Below are 21,851 nucleotides of genomic sequence, written 5' to 3' on the forward strand. Positions count from 1 at the left end.
TTGGAAGAGGAATGGAGGTTGAACACCCAGGATGTCAGGAGGGCGCTGCCTTGTACATCCACAGAACAAAGCAGTTTTGCAAGTCAACGCAGCTGTTTGTTGCGGTGGCAGACAGGATGAAAGGTCACCTAGTGTCTGCTCAAAGCATTTGGTCTTGAATCATCGCCTGCATCTGCTACCGCTATGAGCTGGCAAAAATGCCTCCACCAGTCAAGGAACACTCCACTAGAGCGCAAGCGTCAGCAGCAGCCTTCCTGGCTCGGTGCCAATCCAAGAGATCTGTAGAGCTGCTACCTGGTCATCTGTTCACACGTTTGTGTCCTATTATGCACTTACCCAGCAGGCCTGGGATGATGCTGGCTTCGGCAGAGCAGTTCTGCACACTGCAAGACCATCTCCATTGACACTGCTTGTGAGTCACCTAGAATGGAATCGACATGAGCAAGCACTCGAAGAAGGAAAAAATGGTTACCTACCTTTTTGTAAATGTTGTTCTTCCAGATATGTTGCTCATGTCCATTCCATTACCCACCCTCCTACCTTTCTGTTGGAGTTGCCCACAAGAAGGAACTGAGAGGGCGCAGGGCCGATGGCGCCAGATATACCGATGCATGAGCATGGCACTCAAGGGGGTGCCACAGCCAACCCTATGGATACCTCTAAGGCAGAAATTTACGACGACCACGCATGTGGGAGCATGCACACCTAGAATGGAATAGGCATAAGCAGCACATCTCAAAGAACAACAGTTACCAAAAAGTAGGTAACCATTTTTTTTAAGTCCTACACACTCCAGTGTTTTGTTTGCCTTTGAAATACTTAGACCTAAATATTAGTTTAAAAGTTATGTTGATGAAGTTGTAGGTGTAGAGAAGGGGATTATTTTTTTTCAAACTCTTTATCTTCATGTGAAGTAATTATGGAATAGAGAGGGGAAATGATTTATTGTAAAATTCTAGTAGTCTTATCTATAGAAATATTGAAACCCTGATCTACTTCACTACTTCTGTTACAAAGTTTTTAAATAAATATAAATGTCGGACACTTATTAATTTTTTTTTTTTCAGTTTTGAAAATCTTCTTTCACTGCATTCTTGCACTGTGTATAATATTTCATACTTTGATTAAATCTAATTTTTAACCATTCTGGCTGTCTTTGTGCTTGTTTGAACTTTTGTTAGGGTTCCAATCAGGGTTCTTATTGTGTTTAGCTTTTCAGAAAGTTAATGTATAAAATTCCAGGTTGCTCTTCCAATAATGTTAATTAGGGAGCATGAAAGACTGATACAGAAATCTGAATGTCTGAAAGATATATTTATTATAATGTTATGCTTTGTATTAATGTCATATTTCAAAATTGTTTTCTGGTGAACAGTAGAGGGATGATGAAGACCGCTATTTATAATCTTCTTCTCTTTTTTTTTTTTTTTTTTTTTACTGCAGTGATTTGTCCAGCATTTAATTTGCATTATTTTCAAAGATATGTACCTGTTTTCCTCTTTGATCTCTTAGGCATTGACAAAGGATCCTCAGGATTATCCTGACAAAAAAAGCTTGCCACATGTGCATGTTGCCATGTGGATAAACTCTCAAGGAGGCCGAAAGGTGAAAGCAGGAGATACTGTGTCATATGTGATCTGTCAGGTAAAAAAAATCTTGGTTACGGCTAGATACTATTTAGGAGTTTTGGGGAGAAAATAAAACAAAACAAAAATCCCTCAAACCCTTGAATGGCATTATTCTGTATTTTTAAAGAACGCTATTAAGTAACGTATGCCCTAAATTTGACATAGTTTCATGTACTAGAAGTCTAGAAGGGACCATCGATCATCTAGTCTCACCTCTTGCATAACACAGGCTATAAGACTTCCCTGAATTAATTCCTGTTGGAACCAGAGCAGTCTTTTAGGAAAAACATTCTATCTGGATTTAAAAATTTACAATGATGGAGAATCCACCACAACCCTAGATGAGTTATTCCAATGGTTAATTACCTGTGCTGTTCAAAATTTACACCATCTTTCTAGACTAAATTTGTATAGCTTCAACTTCCAGCCATTGGATCTTGTCATACATTTTTCTACTGAAGACTGAAGAGTCCTATATTATGAAATTTCTATTCTCCATGTAGGTACTTATAAAACTGTCATCAAGTCATGCTATAACTTCCCTTTAGTGAACTAAATAGATTGAGCTCCTTGAATGTGTTATTATAAGGCATGTTGTCCAGTCTTTTAATCATTCTTTTGGCTCTCCTCTGAACCCTCTCCAGTCTTTCAATATCTTGAAGTGTAGACACCAAAACTGGACATAGTTTTCAGTAGCGGTAGCAACAGTGCCAAACTCAGAGATTAAAATAACCCTTGATATTCCACTGTTTATATATCCAAAGATCACATTAGCCTTTTTGGCTAGCGTGTTTAAGTGGGAGTTTACAGTCATGTGAGTACCCACCATGACTCTACGTCTTTTTTCAGAGTCACTGCTTCCCAGAATAGTCCCCCATCCTGTGAGTATGGTCTGCATTCTTGGCTCCTACATCTGACTTTACAGTTGGCCATATTGAAATGTGTATTGTTTTCATGTTCCCAATTTACCAAACGATCCAGAGCACTCTATATCAGTGAGCTGTCCTCTTCGTTATTTACTACTACCCCAGTCTTTGTGTGATCTGCAGACTTTGTGTGATCTGCAGAGATGGTTTTGTCATTTAAAAAAAAAAAATGTTGAACAGCATAGGGTCAAGAACCATTCCTGCAGGACCCCACAAGAAACGTATTTGCGTGATGATGGTTTCCCGTTCACAATTACATTTGAAGACCTATCCATTAGCCAGTTTTTTATCTATTTAATGTGTGCCATTGTTGATTTCTGTATCATTCTAGTTTCTTAATCAAAATGTCATATGGTACCAAGTCCAAATGCCTTACCAAACTCTAAGTATATTACATTAACACTGTTACCTTAACAATATCAACCAAAACTGTAATCTCATCCAAAAAGATATCAAGTTAAACCGGATATATTTTCTGTAAACCCATGTTGATTGACATTAATTATATTACCCTTTTTTAATTTTCTATTTGAGTCCCAAATCAGCCCTTCCATTGTTTTGCCTGGGATCAAAGTCAGGCTGACAGGCCTATAATTACCTTTGTCATCCAGCTTTCCCTTTTTAACTATTGACATGACATTCACTTTCTTCCAGTCCTCTGGAATTTCTCCAGTGTTCAAGACTTACTGAAAATCAAAATTAACCATCTAGCGAACTCCTGGACCAGCTCTTCCCAAAAAAAAAAAAAAAAAACTCTTGGATGCAAATTATCCAGACTTGCTGATTTAAAAAGTAGCTGCTGTTTAACATCCTCCTGAGTTACTGTTGGAATGAAAAGTGTTGTGTCATCATCGCATGATATAAATACATCTGGCTTTTCCCCCAAATACAGAACAAGAATATTTACTGTACGCTTCTGTCAATGCAGAAAAGGCAGTCCTATCATTTACATCTAGAAAGGGATAAATATGATTATTAAAGCCCTACCAAATTCACAGTCCATTTTGATCAGTTTCCCGGCCAGAGGATTTTATAATGGTCAATTTCATGTTTTCAGCTGGTGGGCTCCTAGCAGCAGGGGGAGATCGGACCCATGTCCACAGGCCTCCTCCAGCTGCAGGAACCTTCGGGGCTGCTGCCAGCACCGGAGCTTCGTTTAGCAGGGGGAGGCTCTCGGAGGTGGGCCTGATCTCCCCTCTCCCCCTTGAGAGCTGCCAGGCAAGGAAAGGACAAGTCCTGTCCCTTCCCAGCCTGGCAGGGACTCGCAGCTAGGAGCCCCCTGCTCTTCCCTCTAAGGATTCTGACTTTTTGTTCTCCCACCCTCCACCTAGCTCCCTGGTGGTGGATGCGGTAAATGAGTCAGGTAGGCAGTGCTTCTCTAAGTCAACCCCATATGACAAGAACCAGAAAAGGCTGGATCTCTTTGGGCAAAGGTCCTGTTCGCCAGCAGGTCAGCAATTTAGGATTGTGAATTATCAAGTGGTTATGGCCAAATATAACTTTACAAATTATAACTGATTCATGGCTTTTATTGACCATTTGCCACAAGAGCATGGGGAGCAATTCCAGTCCATCATTTCAGAGGGCCAATTGGTGGCCAGAACTGCTCTTCAAGCATCCTTTAGATGCTGATGACGCTCTGCCAGGTTCATCTCTATGGCACTGGTTATGTGCAGGGCATCGTGGCTGTATATCTCGGGATTTCCTTGAGACATACGGAACACAGTGGAGGACTTCCCCTTAGATAGTTGTAAATTCTTCTCAGAAACCACATGAGAGTCCTTGCACACTCTAAAGGACTCTAGGGCTCCTTTATGAACCCTGGGCATACATACACCTACAAATAAGAACATAAGAATGGCCATACTGGGTCAGACCAAAGGTCCATCTAGCCCAGTATCCTGTGTTCTGACAGTGCCCAATGCCAGGTGCCCCAGTGGGAATGAACAGAACAGGTAATCATCAGGTGAGCCATTCCGTGTCGCTCATTCCCCGGCTTCTGGCAAACAGAGGCTAGGTACACTATCCCTGGTCATCCTGGCTAATAGCCATTGATGGACCTACTCTCCATGAACTTATCTAGTTCTGTTTTGAACCCTTTTATAGTGTTGGCCTTCACAACATCCTCTGGCGAAGAGTTCCACAGGTTGACTGTGCGTTGTGTGAAGAAATACTTCCTTTTGTTTGTTTTAAACCTGCTGCCTATTAATTTCATTTGGTGACCCCTAGTTCTTGTGTTATGAGACGGAGTAAATAGCACTTCCTTATTTACTTTCTTTACTCCAGTCATGATTTTATAGACCTCAATCATATCACCCCTTAGTTGTCTCTTTTCTAAGCTGAAAAGTCCCAGTCTTATTAGTCTCTCCTCATATGGAAGCCGTTCCATACCCCTAATAATTTTTGTTGCTCTTTTCTGAACCCCTTCCAATTCCAATATATCTTTTTTGAGATGGGGTGACCACATCTGCACACAGTATTCAAGATGTGGGCCTACCATAGATTTATATAGAGGCAATATATTTTCTGTCTTATTATCTATCCCTTTCTTAATTATCCCAGCATTCTGTTAGCTTTTTTGACTGCCGCTGCACATTGAGTGGATGTTTTTAGAGAACTATCCACAATGACTCCCAGATCTTTCTTGAGTGGTAACATCTAATTTAGACACCATCATTTTATATGTATTGTTGGGATTATGTTTTCCCATGTGCATTACTTTGCTTTTATCAACAAAATAACTTTATCAAAAAAAGGTTTAGTAGGTCACAGACCGCCCAGAGATTGTTTCCTGCTCAGTTTTCTTGGTTCCATAAATCCACTGAATTCCCCAGAAAGAGAGACAGATTTCAAAGAAAAAGGACTGCCATCTGCTCTCCATGACCACCCAGCCATCTTCAAAGCAACAGTTTTGATGGGTTGGTTGAGGGTTCAATCCATTCCACACCTTGGGATTTACATCTGCATGCATTAGCCCTGATCCCCTCCTTTTGCCTATTTCCTGTATGCTTGGAGGCAGATCACTATAGACAAGTGAGTCAACATAGGGCTGTACCATCCATTTTACATAGTTCCCTCCCTTGCACCCACCTCCCTTCCTCATTCTTTTTCAGGGACCCCTCCCACAAGCTTTTATTGAGACAAGTGAACTCTCTCCTTCGATTAGGAGCAATAGAGCTGATTCCTCCTCCTCATAACGGCAAGGGATTTTACTCAAATTATTTCCTGTGCCAAAGAAGGATGGAGGGTAGAGACCGATCTTCGTTCTAAAACTTGTAAACAAGTTCATAAAGTCTCAAAAATTCAGAATGGTGACTCTGGCAGCTATAATTCCTTCACTGGAGAAAGGGGTTTGGTTTTCGGCTCTTGACCTACAAGATGCCTATTTCCATATCATGATACATCCATTGCACAGGAAATACTTACTGTTCACTATACGACAGGATCGTTTCCAATGCTGAGTGTTTCTGTTTGGCCTTTACTTGGCCCCCAGGGTGTTCTCAGAAGTCCTAGCAGTAATGGCTGCTTACTTCTGACAAGAAGCGATCCTAGTCTTCCTGTACCTCGACGACTGGCTACCCCAGGACCGTTCCTACAAAGTAGTGCTGTCATCTACCCAGACTTTGGTCTGTTTCAGAAGTTAGGTCTGCAGCTGAATATTAAAAAGTCCACATTCTTGTAGAGGAGATATAATTTATAGGGGCATATTTGGACTCATTAATAGCTTTAGCGTACCTTCCCTTAGACAGGTTCGTAACCTTATCAGATCTGGTACAGAAAGTTCAGGGGAGCCCTTCTTCTTAGCGTATGTGCAACATGCCTCAGGAATCACAATAAGGAACTGTTTTCAGCTCTTAGGACACATGGCAGTTTTGTGACCAATCATGAAAGGTTATGTCTCTATCACTTCCAGAGTTGGCTCAGAAAGATCTAATCTCCGGTCAGATACCTTGGATAGAAGGTGACAGTTCCTCTACAAGTGAGGAACTCCTTAGACTGGTGGAAGGGTCAACTCAATGTCGGTGCAAACGTTCTTTTTTGTCGCCCAGCCCCAACAGTGACTTTAACAACAGAGATGCATTGCTGTTGGGATGGGGAGCCCACCTCAATATCTTCACAACTAGGAGAGATGGACAACTCAAGAAACCAGTCTTCACACGAATGTGTTGGAGCTCAGGATTGTCAGGAACACTTGCTTTCATTTCCTACTCCTCATCAGGAGCAAATCAATCAGGGTCATGGCAGACAACGGATCCTGCCTGTTCTATATCAATAATTCCTGTGTGCTGAAGCCATGAAACTATGGAATTGGTGCATGGCTCATCAGATCCAAATTTCAGCAGTCTACCTCCCAGGTATTCAGCACACTGCAGCTGATGTTCGCAGCAGATACGTCTCACAGGATTACAAATGGGAGCTAGACACCCACGTTCTCCACAGCATATTCCAAAGATGGGGACTGCTAGAAGTGATCTCTTTGCCATCTCCAGGAACAGGAAGTATCCTATTTTCTGATCAAGAGGGGTCTGGGCCACTACTCTTTCTTCTATCTTGGAAGAAGAGTCTGTTCTATGCATTTCCTCCAGTGCCACTGATACTAAGGGTAATGAACAAGATCAGACAAAACAAAGTCAGAGTTACCGTTGTAGTGTTGACCTGACTGAGACCAGCTTGGTACCCTTACCTGCTTCACTTCTGTGTCCAACTGCTGTTCATGTTCCTGACCATTCCTCATCTCCTTTCACGGGATGAGAGTTGTGTGCTTCATCCCAACATAGTAGCTGTCTGCCTTGGGGCATGGCTCCTTGATGGATTACGGGGTTAGAATCCAGTTTTTTCTTGGAACTCAAGATTTTTCTCTACCCTCCCACCAGCCCCATTTTCAACCTGCATTTTAGCCTCTGATTCCAACTTGTTTCAGCCTCTGTTTTCAATTTTTTTCTGTTTAAGAAAGGCTCCTTGTGCTCTCTGGAACTCCAGAATGGCGCTCTTGACAAGAAGGATTGCAAAGAATTTCTTACGCTACTCAACCCTTTTGGGTTGATCACACTGTCTCTGTGGTGCTATTTATCTATGCATTGGTGTCTGACAGTTTCTTCTCCATCAACCCATTTTTATTCCTGTCTATGTAGAACCTACAATAAACTTCTTAGCAAAATAGATTCAGTCTTGCTCTCTTAATTCCTCCTTCCATTCTTCCACTTAGTATTTTGTCTTTTCTTTGATGATGCACCACTGATTATTTTAGCACATTAATGTAAGGCTGTGGTTTTGGTATCTGCTTGTTACAATAGATTATTTGATTCTAAGGTCAGAAGGGACCATTGTGATCATCTAATCTGACCTCCTGTGTAACACAGATCATGAATTACTTCCTGTTTGAACATGAACATATCTTTTAGAAAAATAATCCAATCTGATGAAAAAATTTCCAGTGATGGAGAATCCACCACAACGCTTAGGAAGCTGCTCTAACGATTACTGTAATGTGATAATGCTGATTTAATATAAGGTGATCCCAAAATGTTTGCCCTCTGCATACTTTTAACTGGGCTTATGGTAACAGTATATTTTCATTGTGCATTTCTGAATTGACAGATGGGACTGTTTACTCTGTCTACTATTACTGATTTGCACACACAAGCTGTAATAATACAAGCTGGATTTATGTTCTTGAATTTACTATCTAATGCCAGCAACAAAAGTGTAACCTGTTTCTTCAGATTTCTTGAATTTGTATTGGATATGTAATAAAATAGCTGAAGGAAGGAATCCATGGTACCCTTTTTTTAAAAACATAGTTTTATAATGCTGAAATGTCTAACCCCAACTCCAACCCACATATGACTGACTTTTTTTCTCTTGGTTTGTTTTGTGTGTGTCCCCTTTCTTAGGATGGGTCAAATCTGAGTGCCAGCCAGAGAGCGTATGCTCCAGAACAGCTGCAAAAACAAGAAAATCTTACTGTTGATACTCAGTACTATCTGTCACAACAGATTCACCCCGTAGTGGCTCGAATCTGTGAGCCCATAGATGGAATTGACTCTGTTCTCATTGCAACATGGTTAGGTAAGTATCTAAAACTCACTTTATCCAGAGAGCATCAAGAGGCAGAGTGAGCAGAATTAATGCACATCATTTCTTAGCAGAAGCACATTAGGGAATCTGTTCTTCAGGTCAGTCTGTGTTGGGGAGAGACTAGTTAGGGTATGTCTACACTGCAGCTAGAAATGAACTTCCCAGCCTGGATAGACAGACTCATGCTAGCTCTCTAAAAATAACAGTGTGGGCATTGCTACACGGGTGGCAACTTCAGCTAGCCACCCAAACTCAAACCCAGGGCTTTGGGCAGGCTTGGACTTGGGCAGCTAAACGAAATTGCTGCCTATGATGCTGCAGCGTTTGTTAGCTCTGCTTGAATTAGCATGAGTCTGTCTACCCAGGCTGGGAGGCACGTTTTCAGCTGCAGCGTGGTCGTATTCTTATACTTTTTATGACCTAGATAGCGCAGCAGTGTGGATTAGTTGTATGCTTAGTCACATGAGTAGTCCTATTGACTTGAGTGAAGTTACTCATATGAGTAAGTGCTCATCTGTATGAGTAAGGGTTGTAAAATCTAACTCTGTCTGACACCCTTTAGTTTTTATAAATGTCAGCACTGTTGTTTCTTAGCAATTTAAGAAAATCTTGTGAAAACATACTACACAGTTAGACTATGTGCTCTTTGGCATCTGTCCAGGAAAAAAGAAACTTGCTTCTCTGTTAATACCTTTTCATTAAAGATATATCTTTTCAGAAATATGGCAATAAAGACCTTTTTCCTAGGCAGGCGCTCTAGTAATCCGTAGTAATGGGTCCTTCCTTCCTTGTGTGTCAGGCAAGTGGAAAAATCAAGAGAGAGACGATTACTGCTGCAGGTGCACACAGATTCACCCATTTTCGCTCCATCTGAGAGAGGTGCAGGTGCCTGAGCTTTTCTTAGAAGAACTTTTTTTTTCTTTAGATGATGGCAGAAAAAACAGTAAAACTTTTCCTAACCCACACAGAAAGGGCACCTCCACAGCTCCCTATTCAGAGGAAAAGTTCATTGTTTAGTAAGTTACTTGTAAATCTTCTCCAACAAAGGGTTTATTTTCTAACTCTTTTATAGAAAATATAACATGAATATCTATATACGTCATTTTTCATTTTATTTCCTCCCCAAAGGTAATTAATTGGCCGAGCTGATGGAGGTCTTACATTCAACTTGACAGCATTTCTGTGTCTGTCTGTCATTGCATATGTAATGGGAAATCTTTAGAACACTGCATCCAATCGATAGAGCTCTGCAAATCTGCGGATATCCACTTCATATCCCTGGGCCATGTTTGCGGATCACAGATCAGATGCAGATACAAATTTCGTATCCATGCCAGGCTCTACTAATCTATTCTAAAATATCAGGGAGTATTCTAGGCATCAGTACCAGAACCTTATTGATTTTGGAGAAAATTGGAAAATAGGAGAGACAGGAAGCCCCTGCCAGCTGTTTACAAAAGCCACAGCTTCCAGCACCTCTGCAGTTGTCTAGATCAAACTGGTTGATGGCCCCATTAGCACTTTCCAGCATAGCAGTGATCCTATCTTATCTCTGCCCATCCTCCCAATAGAGTTTTACATGTTGACACTCTGAATGTAACTGAGAGCTGAATTTGCCCTCACTGACAGAAAAAAGAATAATGTTGGAGGAAGAATGGGGGAGAAAGGAATGGGAGCATGCACACAGCCCCTGGCATGGGGAGAGGGAAGAATGGGGCACAAAGAACCGCAGGTGAGGGAAAGATTGGGGAGTCCTGGTATGGGGGAAAGAGGAAGGAGAGGAAGGGGGAAGGCAGAGCCCCCCTGCATGGGGAAGGGTGTGATGAAGGTTTTCTTAGTCCCTGCCATGGGGGGGAGGGGAGGGATAGCTCAGTGGTTTGAGCATTGGCCTCCTAAACCCAGGGTTGTGAGTTCAATCCTTGAGGGGGCCATTTAGGGATCTGGGGCAAAAATCTGTCTGGAGATTGGTCCTGCTTTGAGCAGGGGGTCGGACTAGATGACCTCCTGAGGTCCCTTCCAACCCTGATATTCTATGATTCTATGAGTGTATGACCCTTCTATGGGGGAGGTACACAGAACCCCTGCTGAGGGGTTTGGACATTAGGGGATGCACTGAAACTTTGCTTAGAGGAGATTGGAGATGTTGGTGTGGGGGGAAGGGGAATGGAAAGGGGCCCAGAACCCCAGGTCAGGAGGTTGGGGGTACCTGATATGGCGTGATAGAGGGCACACAGAGCTTCTGCTATGGGAAATAAGGGGGACATTAGCGGAAGTGGGAATGGGGGTGCACAGAGGGCTATTGATATGAGGAGAGGGAAATGGGGGACCCTGGTATGGGAGGAGGGAGAAATGGGAGCACACAGAACCCCTTTCAGGGATGATTGGGAGGAGTTTCAGGAAGTCCCTGAAAAAGGGGGATGGGAGGATGGCACACGAGCTTGTGGGCAGGAATGGAGGGATGTAAGAATCACTTCATATGTGCAGTAGGCTTGCCCTACGTAAGCTATGAAGCATGCGATCCTCAAGTAAATAGTTATGAGCTCCCTAATGAGAAGAGAGAGAAATCTGGAGCTCCCTTACCAGGATCACTTCCCTCACTGAAGGGTGTTCTAAAAAATCATATGCTCCCTTGGAAGAGGTAGCTTCTTTATCAGATCAGGAAGGAAGATGGAAACAGTGTTAAAATAGATGTTTTATTCAGGGATCTATGGCTTGGAGGAAGTTGGAACTCTTAATGTTTTGCTAAGAGATATTGACAAGGTTCCATCCTCCCATAATAGAATGTTAAAAAGTTTAAAAGGAAATTGGATTGTACCATTTTAACTATTAACTTTCAAGCTGGTGCTATAGAATCATAGAACCATAGAATCGTAGGACTGGAAGGGACCTCAATAGGTCATCTAGTGCAGTCCTGCCTTGATTGCAGGGGACTGAAGTATTATCTAGACCAGTGGTCCTCAACGTGGTGCCCGCGGGCGCCATGGCACCCGCCGGGGTATTTATGTGCGCCCGCCTAGTGCCCAGCAAGGGAGAGAAGCCGCGGCCCTGCACCTGACGGGAACAGATAACTCAGGCTGCGGGCGTGGTGTTTTCTGTTCCTGGCAGACGCGGGGCCTGCCTAGTGCCCAGCAGGGGAGAAAAGCCGGGGCCCCACGCCTGCTGGGGACAGAGTACTCCGGGGCCGCGGGCCCCGGTGTTCTCTGTCCTCGCGGCTTCTGTCTGGATTCATATATTATGTAATATTAAGTATGATGTTTTTCGTATTATTTAATGTACAAATACAAAATAAGCCTTGAAAAATTGTTGGCGCCCGCCACACTCTTCTGAAAACATGAATGTGCAACTGGCCACAAAAAGGTTGGAGACCACTGATCTAGACCATCTCTGACAGGTGTCTAACCTGCTCTTAAAAATCTCTAGTGATGGAGATTCCACAACATCCCTAGGCAATTTATTCCAGTGCTTACCTACCCTTACAGTTAGGAAGTTTTTCCTGATGTCCAACCTAAACTGCCCTTGCTGCAATTTAAGCCCATTGCTTCTTGTCCTATCCTCCGAGGTTAAGGAGAACAATTTTTCTCCCTCCTCCTTGTGACATCTTTTTATGTACTTGAAAACTGTCAGCATGTCCCCTCTCAGTCTTCTCTTCTCCAAACTAAACAAACCCAATTTTTTCAATCTTCGCTCATAGGTCATGTTTTCTAGACCTATAATAACTGTGAACTTTCTCCAATTTGTCCACCTTTTTCCTGAAATGCGGCCCCCAGAACTGGACACAGTACTCCAGTTGAGCAGAAGAATTACTTCTCGTGTATTGCTTACAACACTCACGTTAATACATCCCAGAACGATGTTTGCTTTTTTTTGCAACTGTGTTACACTGTTGACTCATATTTAGCTTATGATCCACTATGACCCCCAGATCCCTTTCTTCAGAACTCCTTCCTAGGCAGTCATTTCCCATTTTGTATCTGTTCCTTCCTAAGTGGAGTACTTTGCATTTGTCCTTATTGAATTTCATCCTGTTTGCTTCAGACCTTTCTCCAGTTTGTCCAGATCATTTTGACTTAAAATCCTATCCTCCAAAGCACTTGCAACCCCTCCCAACCCCATCGTCCACAAACTTTATAAGTGTACTCTCTATGCCATTATTTAAATCATTGATTAAGATTCTTCACACAATGTAGTCAACCCGTGGAACTCTTTGCCAGAGGATGTTGTGAAGGCCAAGACTATAACAGGGTTAAAAAAAGAACTAGATAAATTCACAGAATATAGGTCCATCAATGGCTATTAGCCAGGATGGGCAGAGGTTGTGTCCCTAGCCTCTGTTTGCCAGAAACTGGGAATGGGTGACGGGGATGGATCACTTGATGATTACCTGTTCTGTTCATTCCCTCTGGGGCACCTGGTATTGGCCACCATCGGAAGACAGGATACTGGGCTAGATGGACCTTTGGTATGACCCAGTATGGCCATTCTTATGTTCTTATATTGAATAGAATCAGACTCAGAACTGATCCCTGTGGGATCCCACTTGATATGCCCTTCCAGCTTGACTGTGAACCACTGATGATGACTCTCTGGGAATGGTTTTCCAACTAGTTATGTACCCTCCTTATTGTAGCTGCATCTAGGTTGTATTTCTTTAGTTTGTTTGAGAAGGTCATGCAAGACAGTATCAAAAGCCTCACTAAAGTCAAGATATACCACATCAACTGCGTCACCCTTATCCACAAGGCTTGTTACCCTGTAAAAAAATGCTGTTTGGTTGCTTTGACATGATTTGTTCTTGTTAAGTCCATGCTGACTGTTACTTATCACTATCTTCTAGGTGTTTGCAAATTGATTGCTTTATTATTTGCTCCATTATCTTTCCGGATACTGAAGTTAAGTTGATTTGTCTGTAATTCCCGGGTTGTCCTTATTTCTCTTTTTATAGATTGGCACTATATTTTTCCCTTTTCTCATCCTCTGGAATCTTTCCCATCTTCCATGACTTTTCAAAGATAATCACTAATGGATCACTAATCGTTATGTCTGTGTCCAGTGGAGTGCTGACTTTGCATATGAGTTTCAGAACAATCAAAAGAAAAGTCAAATCCTACAGTTCAGAGGCAGTGGACATTTTGGTAATGGCCTAGATAGAGCAGTTGAAGATTTAATCTTGTGTTATCCTGAGGCAGAGAAAGACAAAAAAGATTCCTGAGTTATATCCATTTGTTTTCAAAAGCCAAAAAAATTCTTCAGAAGATTATGCTAGCCTTATAGATATAGGACCGGATTTTCAAAAGTATTCAGTACCCACAATTGGGGCTCAAAAGAGCTTAGTTTCCGTTTAGGCACTCCGAAATGTAATGGCGAGATTTTAAAAACTGTTCAACGCTCTGTAGATTCTATTGTTTCCAAATGCATAAACTGCATTTTGCAGCGCGATTCAAGATGGGATTTTTTTTTGGTGTATAATATTTGTACAGCAGAGATGGTTTTTGTTTTTTTGTTTTTTTAAGGCATCTGTAGCTCTGCAAGACTGATCATCTTGCAGCATCTTGTAAGATTAACAACCAAATACGTTCAGTTTGATATCTCCATGCCCCTGAAGTTTCCTTATTTTGGCAGCATTTTATCAGGAATGTTCTCTAGCATGTAAACTGTATTGGGTGGTAGAAACCAAGTCTTTTTTCCAGAGACCCAAATTAAAAATAAAAATATTGTTCTCACATAGTTGATCAGAGTTCTATCATAAATCTTTGAGTGATCTAGAAACATTCCGGGCTCTAATAAGTTATTCTGGGATCTTTCTGCAGTTCAGGGGCAGTGGACATTTTGGTAATGGCCTAGATAGAGCAGTTGAAGATTTAATCTTGTATTATCCTGAGGCACTGGATAGTGGCCTACATATATTTGTCTCCGGAATGCAGCAGAAATTTGCTTTTATAGTGGCTAGAATGTTGTCTTCAGCCTCATCAGGTAACCAAACAAATCATTTGATTCTTTAATGTCTTCTTGTTTTTACTTAGGCTATGTTTACACTAGGCAACTGTGCTGCTGCTGTTAGACGCTTATTACAGTGACAGAAGGGGTTCTTCCTTCACTGTAGTAAATCCACCTCTCTGAGAGGTGGTAACTAGGTTTATGGAACAATTTGTCTATTGACCTAGTAATGTCTACCCTGGAGCTTAGGTTGGCTTAACTACATTGCAGAAGGTGTGAAATTTTTCATAGCACAGAGCAGTATAGTTAAACTGACCTAAATTTGTAGTATAGACCAGCTCTATATGTCTTAGTCTCTGTTACACAGGAAATCCTGGCTTTCTGTCTTCTTGCAGTGGATCCAAGAACATTTCTTTCTGAAGAAGAAACCCTCTGTTCTGGATAATTTTAGGAAAATATTGTGTCTGATGGATTAAACTTTGCTTATCTTTTCAAACAGTGTGATCTGAATTGAGCCACTGTAGTGAGAAATGTCATGTGAACCAGATGTCTTTGCAGAGCAAGTGATCAAAGAGCCAGAAACAACTTCAGATCTCCTATTTTACAGAATTGGGTCGTTCTCCATTTAGCGAATGCTGCAGTGATGGCTCACCTCACTAGTCATGGCAGATGAAGTATAGCCCTGCTCAGGGAAACATTGCTTATCTTGAAATGAGCAGAAAAGATTTTCTGTGATGTTAAAGCACTCCACATACTATGCTGGTGATTTCAGCCTCAGAGCAGACTAGTTCAGCCACTCTACTTTAAATGCTGGAGAATGGAACCTCAGTCCACAAGTATTACACCAGATTTGCAGAATGTAGATAACTCTAAATAACAGATATGTTTGCTTATAAGTTCCATCTGTAAGTTCTCTATCTTTGGACTTGGGGTGGGGTGAAGAGGAATCTGTCTAGTCTTAGGGATGTATAGATTTACTGTCCCTGAAAATCACAGCAAACTCTATATGTTCCTTCCTTTTTCCTTTCATTATTCCGAAGGTCCTGAGAAAGTATCCGTGGCCAAATTAAACTGATTTCCACAGCCCCAGTGTGGCTCTGAATAAATTGGTTTGCAGACCTGACCCTATTGTCCATCACCCAGTTCCATTACATCCTCACAAAAGCAACCTATTGTCTCTCTAGCACTCATCTCAGGAGCCTATCCAAAAGGGTTATGATTTGTGGTACCTTGATTCTGAAGTGCTATGCAATGTCAATATCCTTCTTGAGTCCGAGGAAATTAACGGAAGATAGATTGCTGAAGAACCTTCTTCAGAAGACAATGAGTATCTCCTTTTTGGTGCGAACTAGCTGACTTCTTTAGCTTTCTCCAATGCAACCTAGAGCAAGATCTGTCTCAAGTACCATTTTCAAAAGGTCAACATTCTCAAATTTATTTCTGTCCTAGGATCTACTGAGTGTGTTTCTCTCATCCCTTAGTAAGGTGTTTTCTAAAAGCGGCCAAGCAACTGAGACACAAATTCTGTGGAGTTCACTCCCCCTTTGAAACTTACTGGTGTTTAAAAGCCTGTGTGAATTACTGAAGCTGTTTGCTGCATAAAAGAGAAATTTCCCCATGTCTGTATAATTGATTTCCATGAGAAATTCTAGTGGTCCATAGGCTTATGCAGATATTGGTGTTCTTTATTTGACATGCTAGCAGTTTTGCAGCATGTTAATTTAAGAAAGTTGCTTTTCTAGTTCCTGTTTAGTTTAGTAATGGTGACTACTTTTTTCAGGAGATTATTTTTTCTTCTGGTAATCGCTGCCTGTCTTATTTGTTCTGAGGAGAACCCATTCGTATGGGCTACCAAATGTAATTTTATAGAAACCCATTTTAAAGGTAGGACAAAGTTCAAAAAATGTTCTATAGGAATAACCAAAGCAAATTCCTTTTATTTATTTTACAGCTCCCCAAACTGTGCTACACTCTTCACTGTACATATAAATTGTACGTGGTTCTTTCCCCCAGAGAATTTACAGTCTATTTTGTCATATTATACAATGAAGGGAAACCACATCTGTGGGTTTGAGTAGGAGGGAGAGGAAAGACAAAGCAATATGATTATATTTCCTAACCACCACATCCATGAATTGATCAGTTTTAATTTTAATAAATCTTGGTCATTCAAGATTTATTAAAAAAAAAACAAAAAAAAAAACTGCTCAGCTGTGCTATTCACATACTTTGCTGAGCAACCTTGTATTCCACAATATCTTAACTGGAGATCAGATAAAGTGCGTGAGTTAACAGCCCCTTATTTAAATCTCTGGGTGCTGTGAATTCGGTATCAACTATATAATTCCTTTGTATGCTATTGATGGTCAGAATTTGTTAACAAGGTGCAGGCCCTTGCTTGAAGTGTGATTTAGGGGAGACCATGAGGGTTCTTTTTTGGAGAGCAAGCATGGGGTCTCTTTTTTGTGTGTTTTTTTTAAATTACAAACATGTGCTTAGTGTGTGATAAGTACATTTAAAAAAAAAAAAGAGAGAGATAAAGTAAAGCATTATTGTTTGAGAATAGTCCTGCTCTGGCAAGGAAATGAACTGGACTAAATTGATGTGTTCTGTCTCTAGCCGCTAATTCTATAAACCTTGTTTATAGTAGTAATACTTATATTTTCATTTTTTTCTTTACAAGATCAAAGTTTAATCACTCCAGTGTTTTGATTATATATAGGTTTTCCTTTTAGGATGTCTATTCAGTCAAACAAATTATTTAACTTACAAGTATAGTAAGATCCCTATTATCTAAATTTAAGCAACGTTGGTAAGGTTATTTGGGCATTTGTATAATGGAGCGTTACTGGCAAAGAAGTCTTTAGGTAGGGGAATTCTTTGCAGTGCATGATATTGAGGGTTTAGATAATCAGAATCTTTCCGTACCTTCAGTATGTATGGAGTTGGGTGCTGAAGTACATTTCCACTTACGTGATGTGATTCTAAAAGAAATTCACACCCTTAGTCTCTAGGTGGCAGCACCAGATACTATTTTGCATCTGAAGAAGTGAGGTTCTTACCCACGAAAGCTTATGCTCCCAATACTTCTGTTAGTCTTAAAGGTGCCACAGGACCCTCTGTTGCTATTTTCCTGTTGTTTCACAAAACCTCTAATGAGTAAAGGTATAAGTATATAAACTTTTCTGTTTGCATAGCTTCCAAAAAACGCTGATTTTAAGACTAATCTCAATTTTTTAAAGATAATAATTTTAGGTAGTCTACAGAAATTAGTTAATCTGTTACCCTATCTCCCATAGTTGCCCTAAAAACTGACACTCCTTATGACTTCTGCTTTGTTTATGCTCACCACTTTAGTCTTTGGAGGAAAAAGCAGCCCTCTTCCCCCCCCCACCCCCAACTCACCTACAAAAGTTTTAACTTCAAATTATTTTAGTAACCAAACCAAAATAGTATAAACTGTGATCATTCATTTAGTATTTTAAAACAACAATTACAACTTCAATGGCAACGTCCAGACCTTTCTTTTCTTGTATATTTCTGTCATACAAAGGTATGTCTCTTTGGTTTATCTTCACCATTACTTAAATTCTGAAGGATTTTTTTTTTAAATCACAAATACATCCTCTCCATTTTTTAAGGCTAAAAAACTGACCTGTAGTCCAGAGCCTTTAATGATAGTAAAGTGTTCAGTATGAAACTAAATCTGAAATATTTGGCAAAATCATATGGGTTTGCCAATGTCATGGAAAGATAAGAGTCAAAAGCAAAAGTTTATTGCTTACAACTCTTGAGGCCTTCTTTTTTAAAAAATGTATTACAAAGGGAAGAGGAGCAGTTTTTCCATTCTTTAAATATTCCATGCTGTGGTTTTGTTTACCAAAATAGGGCATTCTGCCTTGCTGTGGAGGCTGCAACTTGGTGTTCTGAAATGGATTAAGTAACCAAGTAACAATCCATGAAAGGAAATAATAGATAATATAGGACCCAATTCAGCAAGAAAATCAATTAATGTAGACATGTTTTTTAAGCACCTGATGAGTCCCATTGATTCAGTGGGACTATTCACATGGATTAAGTAAGGTATACTTTGCTGAATCATCACCATGATTCTTCTGTTGTTTTCCCCAATCAAAATAGCTAGTCAAATGATAAAGATTTTTTTAAAGAAGTAGAAGAAGATTACCTATTTGTTTGAATTTTTACCCATGTGTCTCTACCTACCCTGTCCTGCCATTTTTCACAACCTGAAAGTTGGAAAATCAGAGTTTAACTAAAGTCTGTGGACTTCCTCAGAAAGGGCAAAATATGATATCCCTTCTTTAATTTGTATTTAGTGAAAGGGATTATCTAAGTGTAGTAAAAGATCCTTTGAGGAAGAATTAAAGATACATTTGTAATTGGAATTTACTGCTATTTCTACATTAAAGTAGCCATCATTACCTTTTACTCCATTTCTACATTTCCAACAAAGAGAGAGCGTTCATATGTCCTTGCACTCATCGTTATTGTCTTAGACCTCAGATAGCCCACCTTTTGTTTTTCCCTCTGAGAATCTGACGTATAAAGAAAATGTTGAGGAGGAGGAGAGAAATTTTTAAATAAAACTTTTATCTACTACTTGTCTTGCAGAACATTTGTCTTTTTCAAAGCATACAGATGAGCTTATTTTTAAAAAAACATGCTGTCTCTCTTAAGGGACCCTGTGTACCATGGAGTGTGCGACAGTTGCTATTAGAAATGTTCTTTTATTTCTAATGACCTGTAAAAATCTATACTAAGTTTAAAAATCTAATTTGGTATGATGTTAGCCTTTATTCATGTTAATTGCCTTTGTGTAAAATATAAATATATATAGATATAGATATATAATAGGAAATTCTTAAAACGCTGGTCTGGGATAAGTTTTTAATTGAAATTAAATAGGTTAAATTGGTATTTTGTTTGCAATACACTTCTTTCTCTTGCTTAAATCTGACCCATTTATTAGTTATAGAAAAAAATAGTGTAATGATTAAAAAATTAGTTGTAAAATTTTTTATTTTGTGATAAATTTTTAAATGGTGTTATCATACAAGTTTAATTTAATTCAGTTTTGTGCCAAGGTGAGTTCTTTGGGTCTATAAGTATTGTTTCTTTTCACTTGGTAAGACAAAGACTTCAGTCTTATATAGAAGTGGAGCTGGATACTCATCCTTTTCCAACTTCCTTAAAATCATTGCTAAATTGTTGCATTTCACACTTACTTAAATAATGTGAGATGACACATTTTACTTCCTTACTTCGCTTAATTTTCTTAAACTTTCAGTTTATTCTGAAAATATTCCTTTTTAGAAATGTTTTCTAAGGCCTTTTTCTTTTATAATAAAGTAAGCCATTGTTCCTGAACATTTTGTCATATGTCCGTATTAGAATATAAATTTTGATGGACATTTATCTAGATTGTCTTTACCTGGGTTAAAAATAAATTGCAGATTAAGTAACTAGTCCTTTTTATTTAAAAAAAAAAAAAAGAGTTAAACACGCTGCTAAAAACATGTCAAGAAATGTGAAATTCATCAGCTTTACTTTGACCCTCAGATAACTAGGGAAAATGAACTTTGTGCTTGTGTTGGTTTTTTTTTCTTTTTATTGAGTCAGTATTTTTAGGATTTTTTTTATATATATTTATTTGTTTAAATTCTTGTGTTCTGGCAACCAAAAATAAATCATTTTGTCTCCAACACTGCCTTTTTAAATGCTGCTCCTGAATTTTAACCACTGCATTAGATTGAAACCTACATGCTGTTAACCACTGAGCCAAAATGAAATCGACCACTGCATTGAAATCAGAGTTGGCAGTTGTATACGGACTTGAAGGAGTTGGTAATAGCAGTGCACCCGTGTTTCTTTAATGGGGTTTTTATTCTCTGTTTTCAGTTTTAATGGTCCCATTTTGATTTAAAGACTGTTTCTTAATAACGATGCACATTTTATTGAAATATTTTCAGTGTAACTTAAAAAGAAAATAACAATAAAACCATCCGCTAGGAGTGGTTTCCTCAGAAACAAAATGTTCTGTTGCATACTCCCATGATGGATAATGCAGTGTGCTTCTTTTATTTATAAAGCAATCTTGTATAAAAAGATAAGTGATTTCTTCGTGTTACATGAACCTTATCTTAGGTTAAACATTGTAAAATGTATTTATATTTTTTAAAGCAATCTTTTCCTGAGGACAGATTTTTACTTTCTGAATTTACATTTTTGTGACCCATTTTGTAGCTGTTGTACCAAATCTAAGGGAAAAAAACTGACCTAGCTGAATTGCTTACTTTGGTCTTGGAATTTTTATTTCTTATTAATAGGACTGGATCCCTCCCAATTCAAAGTCCATCACCATTACCATAAAGATGAGGAGAATGATGCCTTGCTTGGTGGCCCAGCTCAGCTCACTGATGAGGAGAAATATAGGGATTGTGAAAGATTCAAGTTTTCCTGTCCGAGATGTGGAACAGAGAACATTTATGACAATGTCTTTGATGGTTCGGTTAGTTTTTGGTCTTTTTGTTTCCATGTAGGTTTGAAAAAAAGGCTTCCTGTAGAAAAAGGAGCTTTTCAAACAAGGTTCATTGGAATTTGGATGGGGAAAGACACTGTTTTGGTTCTGTTATTGATAACTTTGGATCAGAGATTGTCAGTGCTGAATCCTATTCCATTCACACATTTCGGCATTGTACTCTGGAAGCATTTGTCAGATTAATGAAGTCAAATGGTGCATCTGCTTTGGTTTACAAATAGAAGTTAGTGTAATTTTTTTATATTTAATATTGATCTTAACTTTGTAACTTGCAATTTTCTATTTAATGAAGCCTGTTTGTAGCAGTTCCATTTTCTTATCCTAAATCATATTAATTGGAACATAGTGTTTTTGAAAATCAGTGTTTTTCTTTTTACATCTCACTTCCCTTCTTGACAGAAAGGTACTTCTGCGCTATCTTTCCTGCTGTCTTTGTATATCAGACATAAAAAGTCATAGGGGATGCATTCCTGTCAAGAAGTACTGCCAAAAAATGTATCTCTGACCTTGGCTCAGAACTTGAAATAGGGCCAGGTATTTAACTCTGCTGCGATGTTATGCATGGACTAGTCATTGGCAAATTAGCAGGCTGCAGAGTAGTGAAAACCTTGAAAGTTAAAGCAAATATATCCTTTATCTAAATTAAAAGTAATTATTTTAAGTTAATTTGGACAAACAGCAGATGTTTCGCATTTTTTGAATCAAAACAAAGCAGTCATTGGAAGC

The 21,851-nt window shown here is 39.6% G+C and overlaps 1 protein-coding gene across 1 annotated transcript in view; it reads left to right on the forward strand.

The window, feature by feature from the left end:
* The window catches only part of LOC113406259 (DNA polymerase alpha catalytic subunit-like), a 350,159-nt gene that overhangs the window by 171,236 nt on the left and 157,072 nt on the right, over positions 1-21,851 (forward strand). The window contains exons 31-33 of the mRNA XM_026649907.1: positions 1,513-1,644; positions 8,449-8,623; positions 20,914-21,095. Of these exons, the coding sequence (XP_026505692.1) occupies positions 1,513-1,644; positions 8,449-8,623; positions 20,914-21,095 (489 nt within the window). The remainder of the gene's footprint in view (positions 1-1,512; positions 1,645-8,448; positions 8,624-20,913; positions 21,096-21,851) is intronic.

Source organism: Terrapene carolina, unplaced genomic scaffold (assembly GCF_002925995.2).
Source record: "Terrapene carolina triunguis isolate 2854851 unplaced genomic scaffold, T_m_triunguis-2.0 Scaffold23, whole genome shotgun sequence".
Taxonomy (NCBI): Eukaryota; Metazoa; Chordata; order Testudines; family Emydidae; genus Terrapene; species Terrapene triunguis.